At 37.1% G+C, this 15,044-nt stretch overlaps 1 protein-coding gene across 12 annotated transcripts in view; it reads left to right on the top strand.

Moving 5' to 3' along the window:
- The window catches only part of LMO3 (LIM domain only 3), a 62,228-nt gene extending 50,222 nt beyond the window's left edge, over nt 1-12,006 (top strand). For all 12 annotated transcript variants that reach the window (XM_065030317.1, XM_021298734.2, XM_021298728.2 and 9 more), the window contains 2 exons: nt 1,109-1,234; nt 10,247-12,006. In XM_065030317.1, coding sequence (XP_064886389.1) covers nt 1,109-1,234; nt 10,247-10,352 — 232 coding nt within the window. In that variant the 3' untranslated portion in view covers nt 10,353-12,006. The remainder of the gene's footprint in view (nt 1-1,108; nt 1,235-10,246) is intronic.
- Nucleotides 12,007-15,044: the final 3,038 nt, after the last annotated feature.

Below are 15,044 nucleotides of genomic sequence, written 5' to 3'. Positions count from 1 at the left end.
CATTAACTGGTACGCACAAGCAGTGCATTACTTTTAATAATCCATCACAACTATTAAGTAGTTTAAATAAACTTAGTTTCAAAGATTGCTGCCATGTAGAGCTAACGTATTTTTTCTTGTTCATTATAATCCTTCTGTGTTACAAAAGGATGCATATGTGTGGTGGTTGGTTGGTTTTTTTTTTGGTAAAACACACCCTTGAAAAGTATTGAAAAATCTTTAGCAAAGAGAATTTTTTAAAAATATATATACATGTCTGGCAAAAACAGCGTTTCATATTGTTCTTAGAGTATTTTATACTTCTACTCCTGATGTGACTATATATAGTTTATAGCCTCATTTACTTTAATGCGCTACCTGAATAACATAATCATAGCAATAACTATGGTATAGGGTTGTAAGGTGCATGAACCACTAATGCTTTCTGACGGTTTAAATGACTTGTTCATAAAATGTTCTTTTAATAATAGTGGTAAAGCTTTTAGCACTAGATGTCAAAAATGCAAAGAATATTGGCTTTTTCAAGTGTTATTTCTTTTCTAGCTAAAGTGTGTTTTAATAATAAATAGCACCAAAAGCCAAGGTTATGTGGCTCTCGTCTGCACCGCACAATCCAAGCAGAAGTCTCTTCCCACGTATGCAAACAGCTTGACCTCTGCCTGTGCAGTTATGTAACAGCCCTGGTGTGTTTACTATTTCTTTGTTTAGTTAACAAGGTGTTTCTTTTATCAAGAAAGGTCAGTATAACCTGCAGAAAAAAAATATCATCACAATAGGTGCAATATTAGTCTGTCACTGCTTCATAAAGCTCTCTCTGGCAAAAAGGGCTATGCCTTTGTATTGTAAATTGCGCAGACTTGTGCCGCGGAAGACCAGTCTTTCCAAAGGGAGATGTGCTGGGAAGTCAAGAAAAGGCCCAGCAACTGCTGAGGGAAGAAAAAAACAAACAAACAAACAAACAAACAAACCCCAAACAAACAACAACAAAACAAAACAAAACAAAACAAAAAAAAAAACACAAAAAAACCCCCACCACAGATAAAAAAGAAAACGTGATTTTCTTTTCAGTTAAGCATCTTCAGGAATATATTTCTTTCTGTATCTCCAGGTTATTTGGTGTTACAGGAAACTGTGCTGCCTGCAGTAAGCTCATACCTGCTTTTGAGATGGTGATGAGAGCTAAGGACAATGTTTATCACCTGGACTGCTTTGCATGTCAACTTTGTAATCAGAGGTAAGAGAATTTCTTGGGTATGTTCCATAAGCTAAGTGCTAATTCAGCACCAGTGTGGGCATACATTCAAATGAAGAGGAAATATCTATCAGTAGTGGAAACCCAAGACTGAGAGTAAGATCTGGATACTTTTCCTGGGACTGATATAGAACATCTTTCATGACCTTGGCCAGAAAACTTTTTGTGCCTCAAATTCCCCATCAATAAACATGAATAAGGTTACTTCCTCTCCTTCAAAAGACTGTCAACTTTCATTAATTAATATTTATAAAGGACTTTGAGATCCCTTTCTGCAGAAGAGCATAGCACTATCATTTGTCATTACTACACTGATTTCACTTGAATTCTTCATTTTTATCACATATATTTCTTTTAAAGTGCATGTAGTTTCTTCCTGTTGCCAGAACTGTAACCATTTACATTTAAATGATGGTATTCCCACCATTTTCTCTGGAGCAGCATTGGACTTCTTATGCCATATTTTTGTTTTCACATCCTAGCTGTAGGTTATAAAAATCCCAAGGATCCAAACATGATACTTTGTTCTGAAGCGTCACGCATATGGTACAGTTGCAGGACGAATGTCAAAAATGGTAAAATTGTAACAACTGAATTTTTCAGAGGTGAATACAGCCAAACTTATAGCAGCTATGCTCAGAATGGTGACCAAATCCTGTCAGAGATTTCTCCAAGCGATCCATTTATGACTCCACAACAGCTGGTAGCAGCTTTGCCAGTGACTTCTATGAGGTCTAGGAAATGAGAGAACCAGTTATGTCTGCTCCTTAATATACCTATTATTTTCAGTTATTTTTCAGTTGTTACATGATCCTATTTAGAGTTTTATAGCATTCGTATTTTTTTTCATTTTCAGGTGGGAAGAAACACAAGATGTACATTCCTAGGGAAGTAACAAAAGATTAGGAAGATAATAGTCTGACAGGACAAAGTTAGATACAGCCCTAAATAAGCTTTGCTAACTCACCTTGTCCTACAGTGTATTATTTTGTAACACTGTAGTCATTTAAAAATCAAACATCCCTAAAGAACCATAAAATGTACAGCTGCTAATAAGTGTAGCACACTACAATTACGCTCTTTAGAAAAAGCCAAATTGACCTTTTTCATCATGTTGCATGGGAAATTAAAATACCAGGCAAGTAATAACCACTGCTTAAACTATATAATAATGCAAAGTAATTATAGGTTCTAATGCTATTTAAAGTCCTATATCAATTTTGTCTTGCCACAGAACTAAGAGACTGTATTCTGAATAAGGCAGAGCCTCCCTTAGTACTTACTTAAGTAAGACACATGCACATTCCCAGGTTTCCTTTCTTAAACCCTTCACATCCCTGTTTTTTTCAAACCACGGTTCTAGTATCATTATTAAAGCACCTAATATATTTCTGTTGTTCGCTTCATTTATTACATGCCATAATGGGTCTGCATATCTTTAGTGTTGGTTATGCACAATTAGCACTTAGTTATTGTCTTGTCACTTCAGCCCATACAAGACAAACTTCTTTAATGTAAGAAGTCAGCTAATCTTCATCAGTCAAGCAAAGCAGACGTTTGTTACCCTGAGTGCAAAAGATTTTCATCACAGCACTCTTGGAGATGCGGAAGTGAACTTTCTTTTTCTTCCACCACAAAAAGCGAAGCTCTTGTGATTATTTTTAATATTCCTTTTTTACCATTACAAGTGTGAACTAATGTACAATTTCGCTTTGCAGCTAACATACATCATACTGTGCCCTAGGGCCACTGATGCCCCTGGAAAAGTGTTGTTAGGCACTTCTGAATTGGAGCTTTCCTGGAGTATTTAATAATTCTTAGCCTTGTCATTCCTGAGCCTTCAATCTAGACCTTTACTTGATTATTACTTTGCATGTAGTTTGTGCAAAGGGTTGCTGAAATAGTCTTAGACAAGGCTTAGGCTGGGAACAAAATAACAGATTTACCTGATATACAGTCTGGTTCGTCTAGTCAAAACAGAGAGCAGTTCCAGAAGTTTCAGAGAATTTCAGAAATTCTCAAAAGTGGCCCTAATCCCGATTATATCACAATAGTTCTCGTGGAGCCTAATAAAACAGACTGTCTATAGGATACTTTTCTTCCTCACAATTTGTGGCTAGCGGCACTCTGAAGAATTAATTTTCTTGGTTTTTATAATAAATCCTATTTCATGGGTGCTCCAGCATAGCTCTTTTGTGGTTTCTGTGACAAAGCATCCACTGACTACATTCTCTGGTTAATAAATATATTTAATTTTTTTTGTTGTTTTTCATTACTTTTATAACAATAAAACCCAGAAATGCTAGATACCTGACCATCCCCAGTTTTGAAGGGTTTTTTATATCTGCTGTGAAACCTCTTTTCTTTTAAACTTAATAATCTTGTCAGTCACCATGTCATTAATAATTTCTGTTGCCCTTCTCAGGATTCTTTTTTCTTCCTCTAGTTAAGCTAATCAAAACCAAACAGCAGATTCTGAGTTAGGATAAGTTTATAAGATAGCAGTTTAATTTTCTCTCTATTCCATGCTGCCTGTTTGTATGCAAAATAATGTTATTGAGTTGTTTAGATTTGCTCTTTCCTTTAACTTCAACCACTATCCCTAATGTGGAACTTATTTATTGAAGAGAATATTTTTATTTACAAACACATCACTGATATCCAAAAATCACTAACAGAGGTAGCAAGGCTTGGCAGTTTTTGCAAGACCTTTATGTTTGACCTCAGGCTCCACCTTCACATTATCTTCCTCCAATAAATTTTAAATCCTTTGGGTCATTCTTTTTACCAATAAAAATACAACATACCTGGAGTATATAATGCTCTCTGCTTGGTTCCATATTTCAGATTTTCAGTTATCATCTACGATTTAGGTTTTTTCTCCTAACAGAATATATGCAATGTTCATGAGTACACTAAATTGTTTCTTCAGCTTGCATTACTTTGTCTTTGCCAACACTGAATTTCTTCTGATGTTCTGTGCCTGTTTGCTCCTTCCAGTCCCTTCTTCCTTCCATGCTACCTAATAATTGTATTAACTCATATCGCACTAATCCTTGGGGCAGCCTTTGGGCTTGCTTCCTACCCTTTAAAATAGTTGATCCTGGACCAGTTAGAGAAAGGCCCGCCTGTTTTTGCCTAGCAATTTTTGTGAAAGATTTGGCGATTTTTCTGCTTTTATGTACAACTTCATTGCTTTATTATTTTTTAGTATCTACAACTCAGCATCCAGTTCCAGTCTCAGTGTGGACCCCCTTGATTTCAGGGGACTTTCATTCAGGCCATAAACTCCATCTTTGAACTAACTCATAATGTGCCTGTCCCATTTTAGTGGCCTCCTGAAGGCTACATTTTCAGAGTAAGAAGAAAACGGCATTTTGTCATATATGGTATTCTAGGAAGATGGACTACAGAAAGGACTGGAAAAGATCTCCTGAGCCACTAAGCCTGGTCTCCTGGTGTCAAATAAGCACTGTCTTATATTTTCCCTTTCATAAAGCTATTCAGCTCTAGGATCTAATTGCTTCATCCAGCCTGTCTTTGACATATTTTCCCCTTTTTTTTTCTTGATACTGATGCTTAAAGCTGTCGGGATTTTGTGAATATTAAGCTCTGCTCCTAGCCTAAAGGTTTTAAGCATCCCCTTATCTTTCATGTCTCTGTCCAGCTTACTCCTAATTTTAAGTTTTCCATCTACTAAATACCCACAGAGCTTAGTGACAAGTCATCTTAATGTTGTGAGTCTGTAAACACATTAAACTTCTCCTCAGAAGCACTTCACCTCACATTGTCAGTAGCCTCAAAATAGTTAATTTCTGCAGAAAATTCAAAGGAAAAAAAAAAATGTAACCACTGGAAAAATAAACTTGTAAACAGACATTGCCTTTCACACTTTGTCAGATTGCATGTGTGTGACTAGCAAAATGGAGTGGAAAATCTTGCAAGTGGGCTCAGCTGTGTCTTTGCTTGACACTTTTGACTACAGTGATCATGTCAGTCTGCCTTCAGCTTTCCCACTTTCCGGAGTTTCCGTGTCCTTCCTTTCACTCTCTGTCGGCTGCTTTAGCAGCTTGTTCTATACTTCTGTGATATTTTCTCTCCACTGTCTGAAGTCAGCTCAGGGTATGGTTTAAAATCCCCATCTGGTATCACTGAGGGGTGTTTAAATCCACTGTTCTATCCTTCTATCCAAAATAGCCTTTATTTTAATGGAAACTGGAATGAAATGGTTACATACTCATTCAAATTGCTGTCCTGATGTAGCTGTAAACACTTACCTCCAGTATAAACTGTAAAATGCCCACACAATGCTGCCTTTGTTCTCGGTCAAGCAAGGAGGGAGGGAATGTCGCCCTTATTTCAAACACCAACATTAGATTTTTGCATGAGTGGTCGTTTTATAAATTCTGAAGACCTGAATACTGTTTATTTCAATTGAGTATTTCTAAATTTAGAATAAAAATTAATACATTTTCTATACCTACTTAAAAAAAATAGTAAACAAAAAGCACACCAACTTGAGGTTTGTCATTGTAAGTTGAACAAGAGATTCTGTGTGCATATATACTACATCATTCTGGTAAAATTATACAAACCCAGGCACAGCTACCACTTTCCAGCTTTTGACAATAAATGGATATTTTGACAGAGCCCTAGAATTAGTAAACCATAGGTGTGGACTGATGAACTGTGGTGTAAAAGAGTGGCTTTGTTCTCTTAGTGGTGGATATAGATTAACATTAATTTGAGTTATACTAGAAACTCAAAGGAGATTTAAAAAACGGGAAAGGAGGAAAAGCAGAGGACAAGTTACATCCCTGGGTGCACAAAGCAGAGGGGAAGGATATGAGTGTGGTAAGTCAGCTTTCTTTATCCTAGAGGAAATCAATTAAATGCTTCCAGATTTTGTTTCATTCTACAACAACAAAAATCTGACATTACCAAAGGAGGCACTTCACACACAGCCATCTTTGTTCACAGCAATATTTCTCTCACTTTCTTAAGAAGTCTTCGGTACTTTGACACACATTCTGTACATCAGAAAATGTAACAGACAGCAGTGAGATCTGTTCTGAACAATGAAATTGCTATTTCTCAAAACTGAAGTTTTATACTTCTTGTGATTTGTCTAGGCACACCTTCCCCTTCCAAACAAGGTGATAACATAGGTAATTTTGTAATATAAATGGCCTTACTTTAGCTATTGTAAAATATGACAGGAGTTTTAGGATGTAGGTTAATTATAATGGTCATTCTATGATGTCACAGTTGTGTTAAAAGTAGTATTGTCAATTTATGGTGGTACGTCCAATCTGGTATGTTAATGCAGCCTATTGTATGTTTTTTCCTGTTCATCTTGCATGCCTATTAAATAAATTGGGTGAGGGTTTTAAGGAAGGCAGAAGACTACACCATCTGCCTGCTAGAAGAGTAATAGTCTTACCTCATTATATACTCCTAACGCAGTGGCATCTCAATATGCTCCTTGACTCCATTTGATATGCACACCCAAATTGTGCCACTTCCATTAAAAAAAAAAACAAAAAAAACCACAACCAACTAACCAAACAAACAAACCTAACAAACAAAAAAAACAAAAACACTTACCAGAGGTGGAAGGCTAGGCTTGAATTTACCATTTTTGTTTTAAAGCTGAGCCTGGAATGTGCAAAACCAACCTGAAGTAGTTGCATGATTTAGATCTTTTACTTCAGAAGAGGCCAAATCTGATTTGAGAGTCAAATAAGTCTGAGAGTGTGGATGTACTGAATTTGTCATACTTCATCCCTCTACTTGCCTTGTCTCATTATACTTGGGAGCTAGCATGCCACATTTATGTTTTTCACCTGGTGCTTACCTATTTGTCACCTAATGTGTGCATAATTCACACATTTAATGCCTAGGGTCACATGCAAGCCACATTGTCAGTGTTTGCCAATGTGTTTCAGTCACTGAACTAGCACAATATGAAAATGGTTGCAGAATTGAATTTGAACCGTAAGTATCACAAGTAACAGGTTTCTGCCAGGGCACAGAGGATAACCCCAGCGTGCTATTGCAGCCCCAGATGAACACAGAGGGGGTCTTACCATGCAGACAGACCCTCACCCCACAGGTTATCACAGAGCCAAGCATGTCTAGACAGGGCACTAGCAGCTTCTCTGCAAGACAGCTGTACACTTGGAAGGTAAATGATTTGTGGAATTGTGTATGTTTAAAGCCACTCATGCATAAAACTGTCAAATGCCATGTAGACATAGGTAGAGCATTTCTGGCTCGACATATTAACATAGCAAAAGCAAGAGGAATTGACACATTTTATTGGGAAAGGCATCCTGACTCCCTCATGTAGCTGGTGTAGTTTAAATCAAACCTTGGCTCTTCTCTGAGAAACAAAATCCTTCAGCCTGCATTTTGATGCAAGCAACGTTGGAAGAATTCACATGTGAAAGTATTGCTGCGCAAGTGAATTGCACTTCAGGAGCCTATTTTTCATTTACTAAATATTTTAAACAAATCAGTCCACTAAACTCCGTGTTACGTTGGAACACAAAGGAGTACATAGCTCAATAACATTCAGATTTCGGAGTTGGTGCTCTCTGCTGGGCAAGCAGAGGTGGTTGTGTCTCTCACTGGTGCCTGACCCGCCGGCAGAGCCACCCGCTGTGCGATAATGCCCTGATGTGGTGGGCACTGTGGGACAGACATCTCCTGCTCAAACCCCATCGGTAATTCTTGGGCAAATTGTAATGGAGTGACTGACTTGTCACAGTACCTAGCTTCCCCTGCTTTAGTTAATATTAATCCGTATGTTCATTTAAGAGAAACTAATAAGGACTTTTTTTTTTTTTAATGTGACTTCTTTGGGAAAAACACTTTCCCATATTAGCACTATTTAAGACTCCTTTGCCTAATCTGGTAAAATGCACAAAATAATTTTTGTGAGCATTGCTGTCATTGGACAAAAATACAATAGATGTAAGCTAGAGAAACTGACAAAGAACATCTTTGCTTCAGTATTCTGCGTTTCAACATACCTACTAAAAATACTTTTCTGTTGTTAGTAGCCTAATACACCGGGATTGGGTTGGGAAGCAGAGCAGGAACCTGTAAATTCTATAAAAGAGGCTTGGCCATAAACAACTTAAAGATTTTGGGATCATTCCATAATCTCTATTTTCAACCATCAGCAGCAGCAGGCAGTAATCCTATAGAAAAAAAAAAAAAAAAAGTCTGCAAATAAACAAACCAATTTTCCTTTAAGAGCAGAGCTAATTCTTTTCAATCCACTTTTTTATTACACTATTTTCCCTCTATCTATTTAGCTAGCATAAGGATAAACTTCCAAAGCTACCCAGTTGGAAAATAAATGTGTTCACTGTTTGTCTAGCATTCCAATCTTCACAAATGTAAATCAGTCCAACTGCTACTCATTTAAACCTCCAACTTCACAAAACATTAAAGGAATGCTTCCAATACATAATTTAATCTGTGACAATTCACCAAGATTTCTGCTTGAACATCATTAGAAATTGACTATCTGATAAAGATAGACCACTATCAGAGGTCAGGCAGGTCAACCTGTGTCATTAGACGTACTTTTACTGGGTCAACTACAGCAGGCATTGCTATTTGAAGGTTAAATTGTTACAATTAAATACATATACAGCTACTCCCATAGCTACTCTGTTGTTAAATCTACCGTAAACAGCACAAGCATTTATATCTGACCCTAATTGTGTCCAAGATGTCACCATTTGGAAATTATACAAAAAAGGACATTATAATCCATTACACATTAAACAATACTTTATGTAGTGAGATCCATAATTAGCTGGTAGAAACTGGTTTCATTTATTCACATCAGTGTTAAGGGGTTCATTTAGGTTACTTTCATTCATTTTAATTGGAATAATATGAGCAGTGTCTCCCAATATATTTTATAGCTGGAGAGTTCACTATAAACAAAGGCAAGTAACCCTGCCAAGGCAGTCACTAGGGTAACTCCTTTTCTATGCATCGGCCCCATTCACTTGCTCCCTAAGTATCTTCAAGAAGATTGGCTTTGGTGGGGGGAAGGGTTGAAAAGGGTGTCAGTGAAGAGCCTTCTTATATATACAAGCAAACTGCTTTAGCTGGGAAATCCTGCTTCACTGGAAGTTTGAAGCCAGTCAGGAGCGTTAACGTTATGTGGTTTTCCTACTAACCAGAAAAAATCAGATGAAATAACTCCGTAGCATTTTATAGCAATCACATCATTCCGATACATATAACAGTATAACAAGGTAGGTACAATTATACCACAAGAGAGAGTAGTTAGCTGAGTAACTAAATTTATAGTCAGCTCCTACAGTAAAAAAAGAAAAAAGGTTTCTCTGCATACCTGTCTGTCTCTGGTTTGCACCACAATATAGGCAAAGTTATGTGTATATTAGAAGTTATTTTCAGAACCACCAGTTTAAATTAGTTCTAGTAAAATATCCAATGAGAATATAACAAGAAATTCTTACTGGTACGTCTGCATGAGACAAATGTAGCATACATCAGATGAGCTTCCTACTGCATGCAGTCACTTTGTTTTCTTTCTGATTTGTGTAAAAGCAGGACATTTACTTTTCACTCAACTCAGTAGCCTGGGATATTTATTCTGTTTTATCTGTGTGATAGTGACCTGATCCAAGACTCCCACAGTCTTTGGTGGGTTTTGAATGAAGTCTTTGGCTGGGGGAGCAAAAGCGCTTGAATGCACTAGGTTTTTTTGAAAGCACAGGATTAATTCTGATACCGGAGCAATTCCTCTGCTGAGCTTTCGTATATGTGCACACGTATCAGCATGCGCTGCAACAGGCAGCAGTGGTGCGAGCTGTGCGGTCGGTACAACAATACCCTGAACGCTTGTTGTGCAATCCTTATGTGTAAGAGCCTATCACATCTTTCATCCTGAAACTGTGTTTTGTTTGTTTTGTTTTTTCCCCCTTATTATTGTAATTTCAGATTTTGCGTTGGGGACAAATTTTTCCTGAAGAACAACATGATTCTGTGCCAGACAGACTATGAGGAGGGTTTAATGAAAGAAGGTTACGCACCCCAGGTTCGCTGATCTGATGCCACATCATTAAGAATACAAAGCACTATGTTCTTTTATCTTTTTTCGTCAACATGTATATAAGAAATGACACAGGAACCTACTGAATAGCATAGATATAGGGAGACAGAATGGTTGCGTGAAATAAAAGGCGGACTGCACCTGTATGTAGTGAAAATTGCTCCAGTTCAGAGATGAATGTTAATTAAAAAGGTACTGTACATACAGCTGGATTCTTCTTGCTTGCTCTTGGGGCTTTTTGTTTGGTTGGTTTTTTTGTCTCTTTTTGTGTCATTTGGCATGAGATGTTTACTTTGGACTATTGTATATAATGTATTGTAAGATTTGAAGCACAAATGTAATACAGTTTTATTGTGTTACCATTTGTGTTCCTGTTTGCTTCTTTGTATTGTTGCATTTAGTACAATCAGTGTCTAAACTTACTGTATATTTATGCTTTCTGTATCTACCAGCTATTTTAAATGAGCTGTATCTTTCTAGTAAAAATAATTAAAGAGCAAATCCCAACCATTATGCTACACTTAGAGCTTAAGAATACTGTTTACATTAAAACTATTTAGAAAACTAATAACTCTAGCAGCACCTGCTGCTAATGATGCTATGGTAAAGGGTCTATCAGCACTTCTGTTATAAGCCTCTATTTTTCAGGGGTTAAGCATCTGCTGTTTAATTGCATAGATTTTTCTCAAAGAGCACTTTTATTTTACTACAAAATTTTGGAAAAAATAAAATCTGACCAGTTTGGGATATATTGTAAAAGGTGCAAAAGTTAATGATTTTGGGTGCTGCTTTTGTGCCCCTCAGGCATTCAAAATGCCAGGATTTGATTTTTAATTGAGCTGGAAATTAAGCCCTAATTCAAACCAATGCTTCTGGGTATCTTATTTTATATATATATTTAAAAAAATGTTATTTTTCTGAAACCATTTAATTTTGCGGGGGAGGAGAAGGGAGAGAACTTCGGTTTATATACATTTTTAACATTTCTTGAAATTTGAGGGGTCTCTCTCTCTCCTTCCTTTTTTTCTTTCTTTTTTTAATCAGGGCTTAACCCTAAAGTTTTCTGGGGCTGTGTCCTCTACAAACCCCAGAAAAGAAGTGAAACTAGAAGGCACTGTAAACAGCCCCCTCTAAGGGTCTGTTTACCTTAAGGAAATGACCCTGAGCTGACAATAAGAGAGTGAGTGGTTATTAATTACCCACCTCAGTGAGGTAATTTAAGTGCTGATGTAGATGGGATAAAATTTTGAAATACCAATACAGAAAGTGAGAGCTACAACACTCGACTGCAAAGGTACTTTGCTGTCCATGACAACATCCTACAGATTGTCCCATCAATATTGGCAATTAAAATCCTTTTGACAGAGGTGGAGTCACTGCTGCCAGCTACTGTTGGCAATCAGTCCATTTTCTAGGAGAGGTGGACCTCTGTTTTTAAAGCCATGAAGCTATTGCATCAGCAGGATGTCCCTAAGTGCTCATGCCCCTGACAGAGCTTACAGGTGTTTGGCAAAGGAAAACAGGATGAATGTTTAAAAAGTTGATAGATGCACATTTAATTCTTTTCTCTTTGCCTAACCTAGCTCACCAGGAAAGCAGCCTGCATTTAAAAAAAAAAAAAAAAAAAAAAAAAAAGAGGAAAAAGAAAGGAGAAAACCACTATACCCTATGTTGCTATGAAGCTGAGCTCTTGTTTTTATTTAGGTTAAGAATGTCCACCTCTGCTCAAGTTGAGTGCTGTCCTTTCCTGTTCTTCTGTGCTGTTCAACAGTTTCACCATATTTTTCCTGGGGATGGGGAAAGAAACTTTGTAATGCCATGAGGTAATTCCTCGAGTGTATGGTTTGGAGTACACTGCACGGTGGCTTGATTTAGAAATGGGTATTTAGTTCTAATAACTATTGTTACAGTGTGGTTTTGTTTCTGGCTGTGAACCCTTTTAAAAATAAGCATGGCTTACAAAATTTGAATTTGACTCTTACAGGACCAGTAAGAAATGCAACAGAAAGAAATAGCTCCACATACTTTTCCAAATGAACTTTAGCCCTGTTTTGTGGAACATCTTCCTAACCTGGAGTACAAGTTTCAGTTCCAGTCCCTTCCACAGTCCCTTAGTGTCTTTGGGATAATGAAGTAGTTGATGTCAGAGGTACTATTAGGCTCTTCCAGATCTACTTCAAGTGCAATAAACAAGTTGTCCTTTCCATGAAGGTGAGGATGGCCAGAAAGGAATAATGTAATCTTATTTTGATCCAAATTCAATTTTCTCCTCCAGTTTCTGTGTGTCTTTCAGTTAGAAACCAGAAAGATCTCTCTTCTGCTTTCCACTAGCAAACTACAGAATGGATAGAAATCCCTGGTTCTGAAATAGGGATGGGGAATGGAAAAGTAGGGACCTTGCTTCTGTCTTTGACTTGCTGTAAGCTTGGGCAAGTCACTCAACTTCTCTGTGCCTCAGTTGCCCCATCTGCCAAATGGGGCTAATGCATACACTGCTTTTGTAAAGCATTTTTGGCTCTTAAGAAAACCAAGAGCTGTGCATGCAAAAGTTATTATACTAGTAGCATAGGACATTTTGGGAGAAGCAGAGCATTCGTTATGTACAGCAGATAACCACAGATCTGAGGTAGGAGAGCACCAAAACCAGCTAAGCTTCTGGAAGACTTTGCTGAGGATAGAGGCAATTACACAGTAATAGTTCTGTAAATGCTAAAGCACTCCTTACCACTAAGTGCCACTGCTCAGCTCTTTATGGGGTAGAGTGGAATGGGAAAAGGGTGGCTCATTGTTACATGCTGTGTTTCTCATGTGTGCGTATGTGTGTCTTGTGACATATGCTCAAAATGGGGAAGAGGAGGGTGGTCCTGCTATGGAGAAAAAAAATAGTCTCACCATGCTATCAACCATAATTGATGTAAGGATAGAGAAATTATATGCTTGTTTGAAGTGCTGTAATGGGCATGGCATTACTTTGAGCACTTTAAGCTCATATATCTTGCTCACATGCATACCTAAATTTTGTATGTAGAAGATACAGTATAAACTTATATTTGAGGTAGGTCAAAGATCAATTACACATTTTCCTGTATTTCGAACTTCCATCTTGTCTGGCTGTTAAAATAGTAACTTGGAGTTGAAATATTTAATGGAAACATTTACAACTCCAATAAAGTATAATATCATAAGACAAGATTGAAGAGAGATTATCTGCCGGGCCACTTTATTGATCTTTTTGACAGAGGCCTAGACCATTCCTTTGGTTTGATTTTAGTTACCTACCTTAGAGGTTTCATTCTCCGTTGCTCTGTGTATGTTCATTTGCCAGACAGGAATGCTTCCACTTGTATCTCCTGTCTTTTATTTTATGTCACTCTGTACAAATTTCTAAGTTTAACCAGATAAAAACAATAACAACAATAATTTTAAAAAATATATTATTATTGGATTACTGTTTTTTAAACCACATGGAAAAGTACAAATTACTACACCTTGATTTTCAACTGTAGAAGGCTCCTCCGCCAACCATAGCCTGCTGTTTCTGTTATCTGCCACGACTGGTGATGAATCAAGACTGCCTGGATTCTGCAGAAGCAACGACCAGGGCTAAAAGTTGATCTGCTTCATAATTGTATTTTTATCTTACTTGAAATATTCTCTGGGTTGTTTTTTTTAAGCACACCTTCTTGCCCCTTTCTACCCTCCCAAAATGCCCGAATTTATGCTCATGTAATGCAAATAAAGAAAAATCATCCAGCAACCCCTCAAATGTTCCTAATTGTCTACATATAAAATGATGTGAAAAGTGGTCAGTGAGAAGAGAGACTGTGGGGAAACAAAACAAACAGGGACCGTGGCAAGGTTTTGCCTGTACAGACAAAGTACTTCAAAGGCTTTTTTCAACGTAATATACAGCAGCTTCTTATAATTTTCTCAGCAGTAGGTAGTTTACAGTCATCTGTACCTAGAACAAATCTTGTCAAAAATGAAGGTCTGTAGTGATTGCTGGGTATAATTTTATACATTTAGCTGATTCTTCTGAAAGCTTCCACTGTGCTGCTGTTGTCAGACTAAATTATCAATTTAGCCGTTTGTTGTTTAATGAATAAAAAACTCCTATGGCATTAGAGATGTTGTGGTTTCAATAAAGCAAAAGCTTTAACAACTCAAACTACAGAAAGCAAAGTGTGTACTGTATATAAGAATAGTGTTTTTATTCCTTTAAATACCACTTTAGATTTAAAAAAAAAAAGCCAGTTACATATTCACTTAATACATTTCTCCTACTTCAGTCCAATGATGCAGACCAAACCTGTTTACTGTTCACTTCAGTACCTTGCAAAAGGAAACCAAAATACAATATGTGCAAGGTAATAGGCCATTAGCACAAACCTGCTCCCAGTAAAAATCTTTTGTCTAGGCACCCTTTCTAGAAGCTGCCAATTGTGGGTGATAGAAGTACTATAAAGGAGGTGATTTTAATACTATTTAAGGCATTAAAAGCTGAAGAGTATCTGTTTAAAGTCTTAAGGTAAGGGTTGCATGTATCTAATACCTTTTAAAATGTCCTTCTGCTGATTTATATTCATCCTGAACTTGCTAATAATGAGTATAACATAAGCAAATACCATCTTCCACCTATTCAGCGTGTCATTGGTATGAAAGCCCCAGAAAATATCTCACGTAATC

Source organism: Columba livia, chromosome 1 (assembly GCF_036013475.1).
Source record: "Columba livia isolate bColLiv1 breed racing homer chromosome 1, bColLiv1.pat.W.v2, whole genome shotgun sequence".
NCBI classification, from domain to species: domain Eukaryota; kingdom Metazoa; phylum Chordata; class Aves; order Columbiformes; family Columbidae; genus Columba; species Columba livia.
This window is presented reverse-complemented; position numbering and strand designations above follow the sequence as displayed.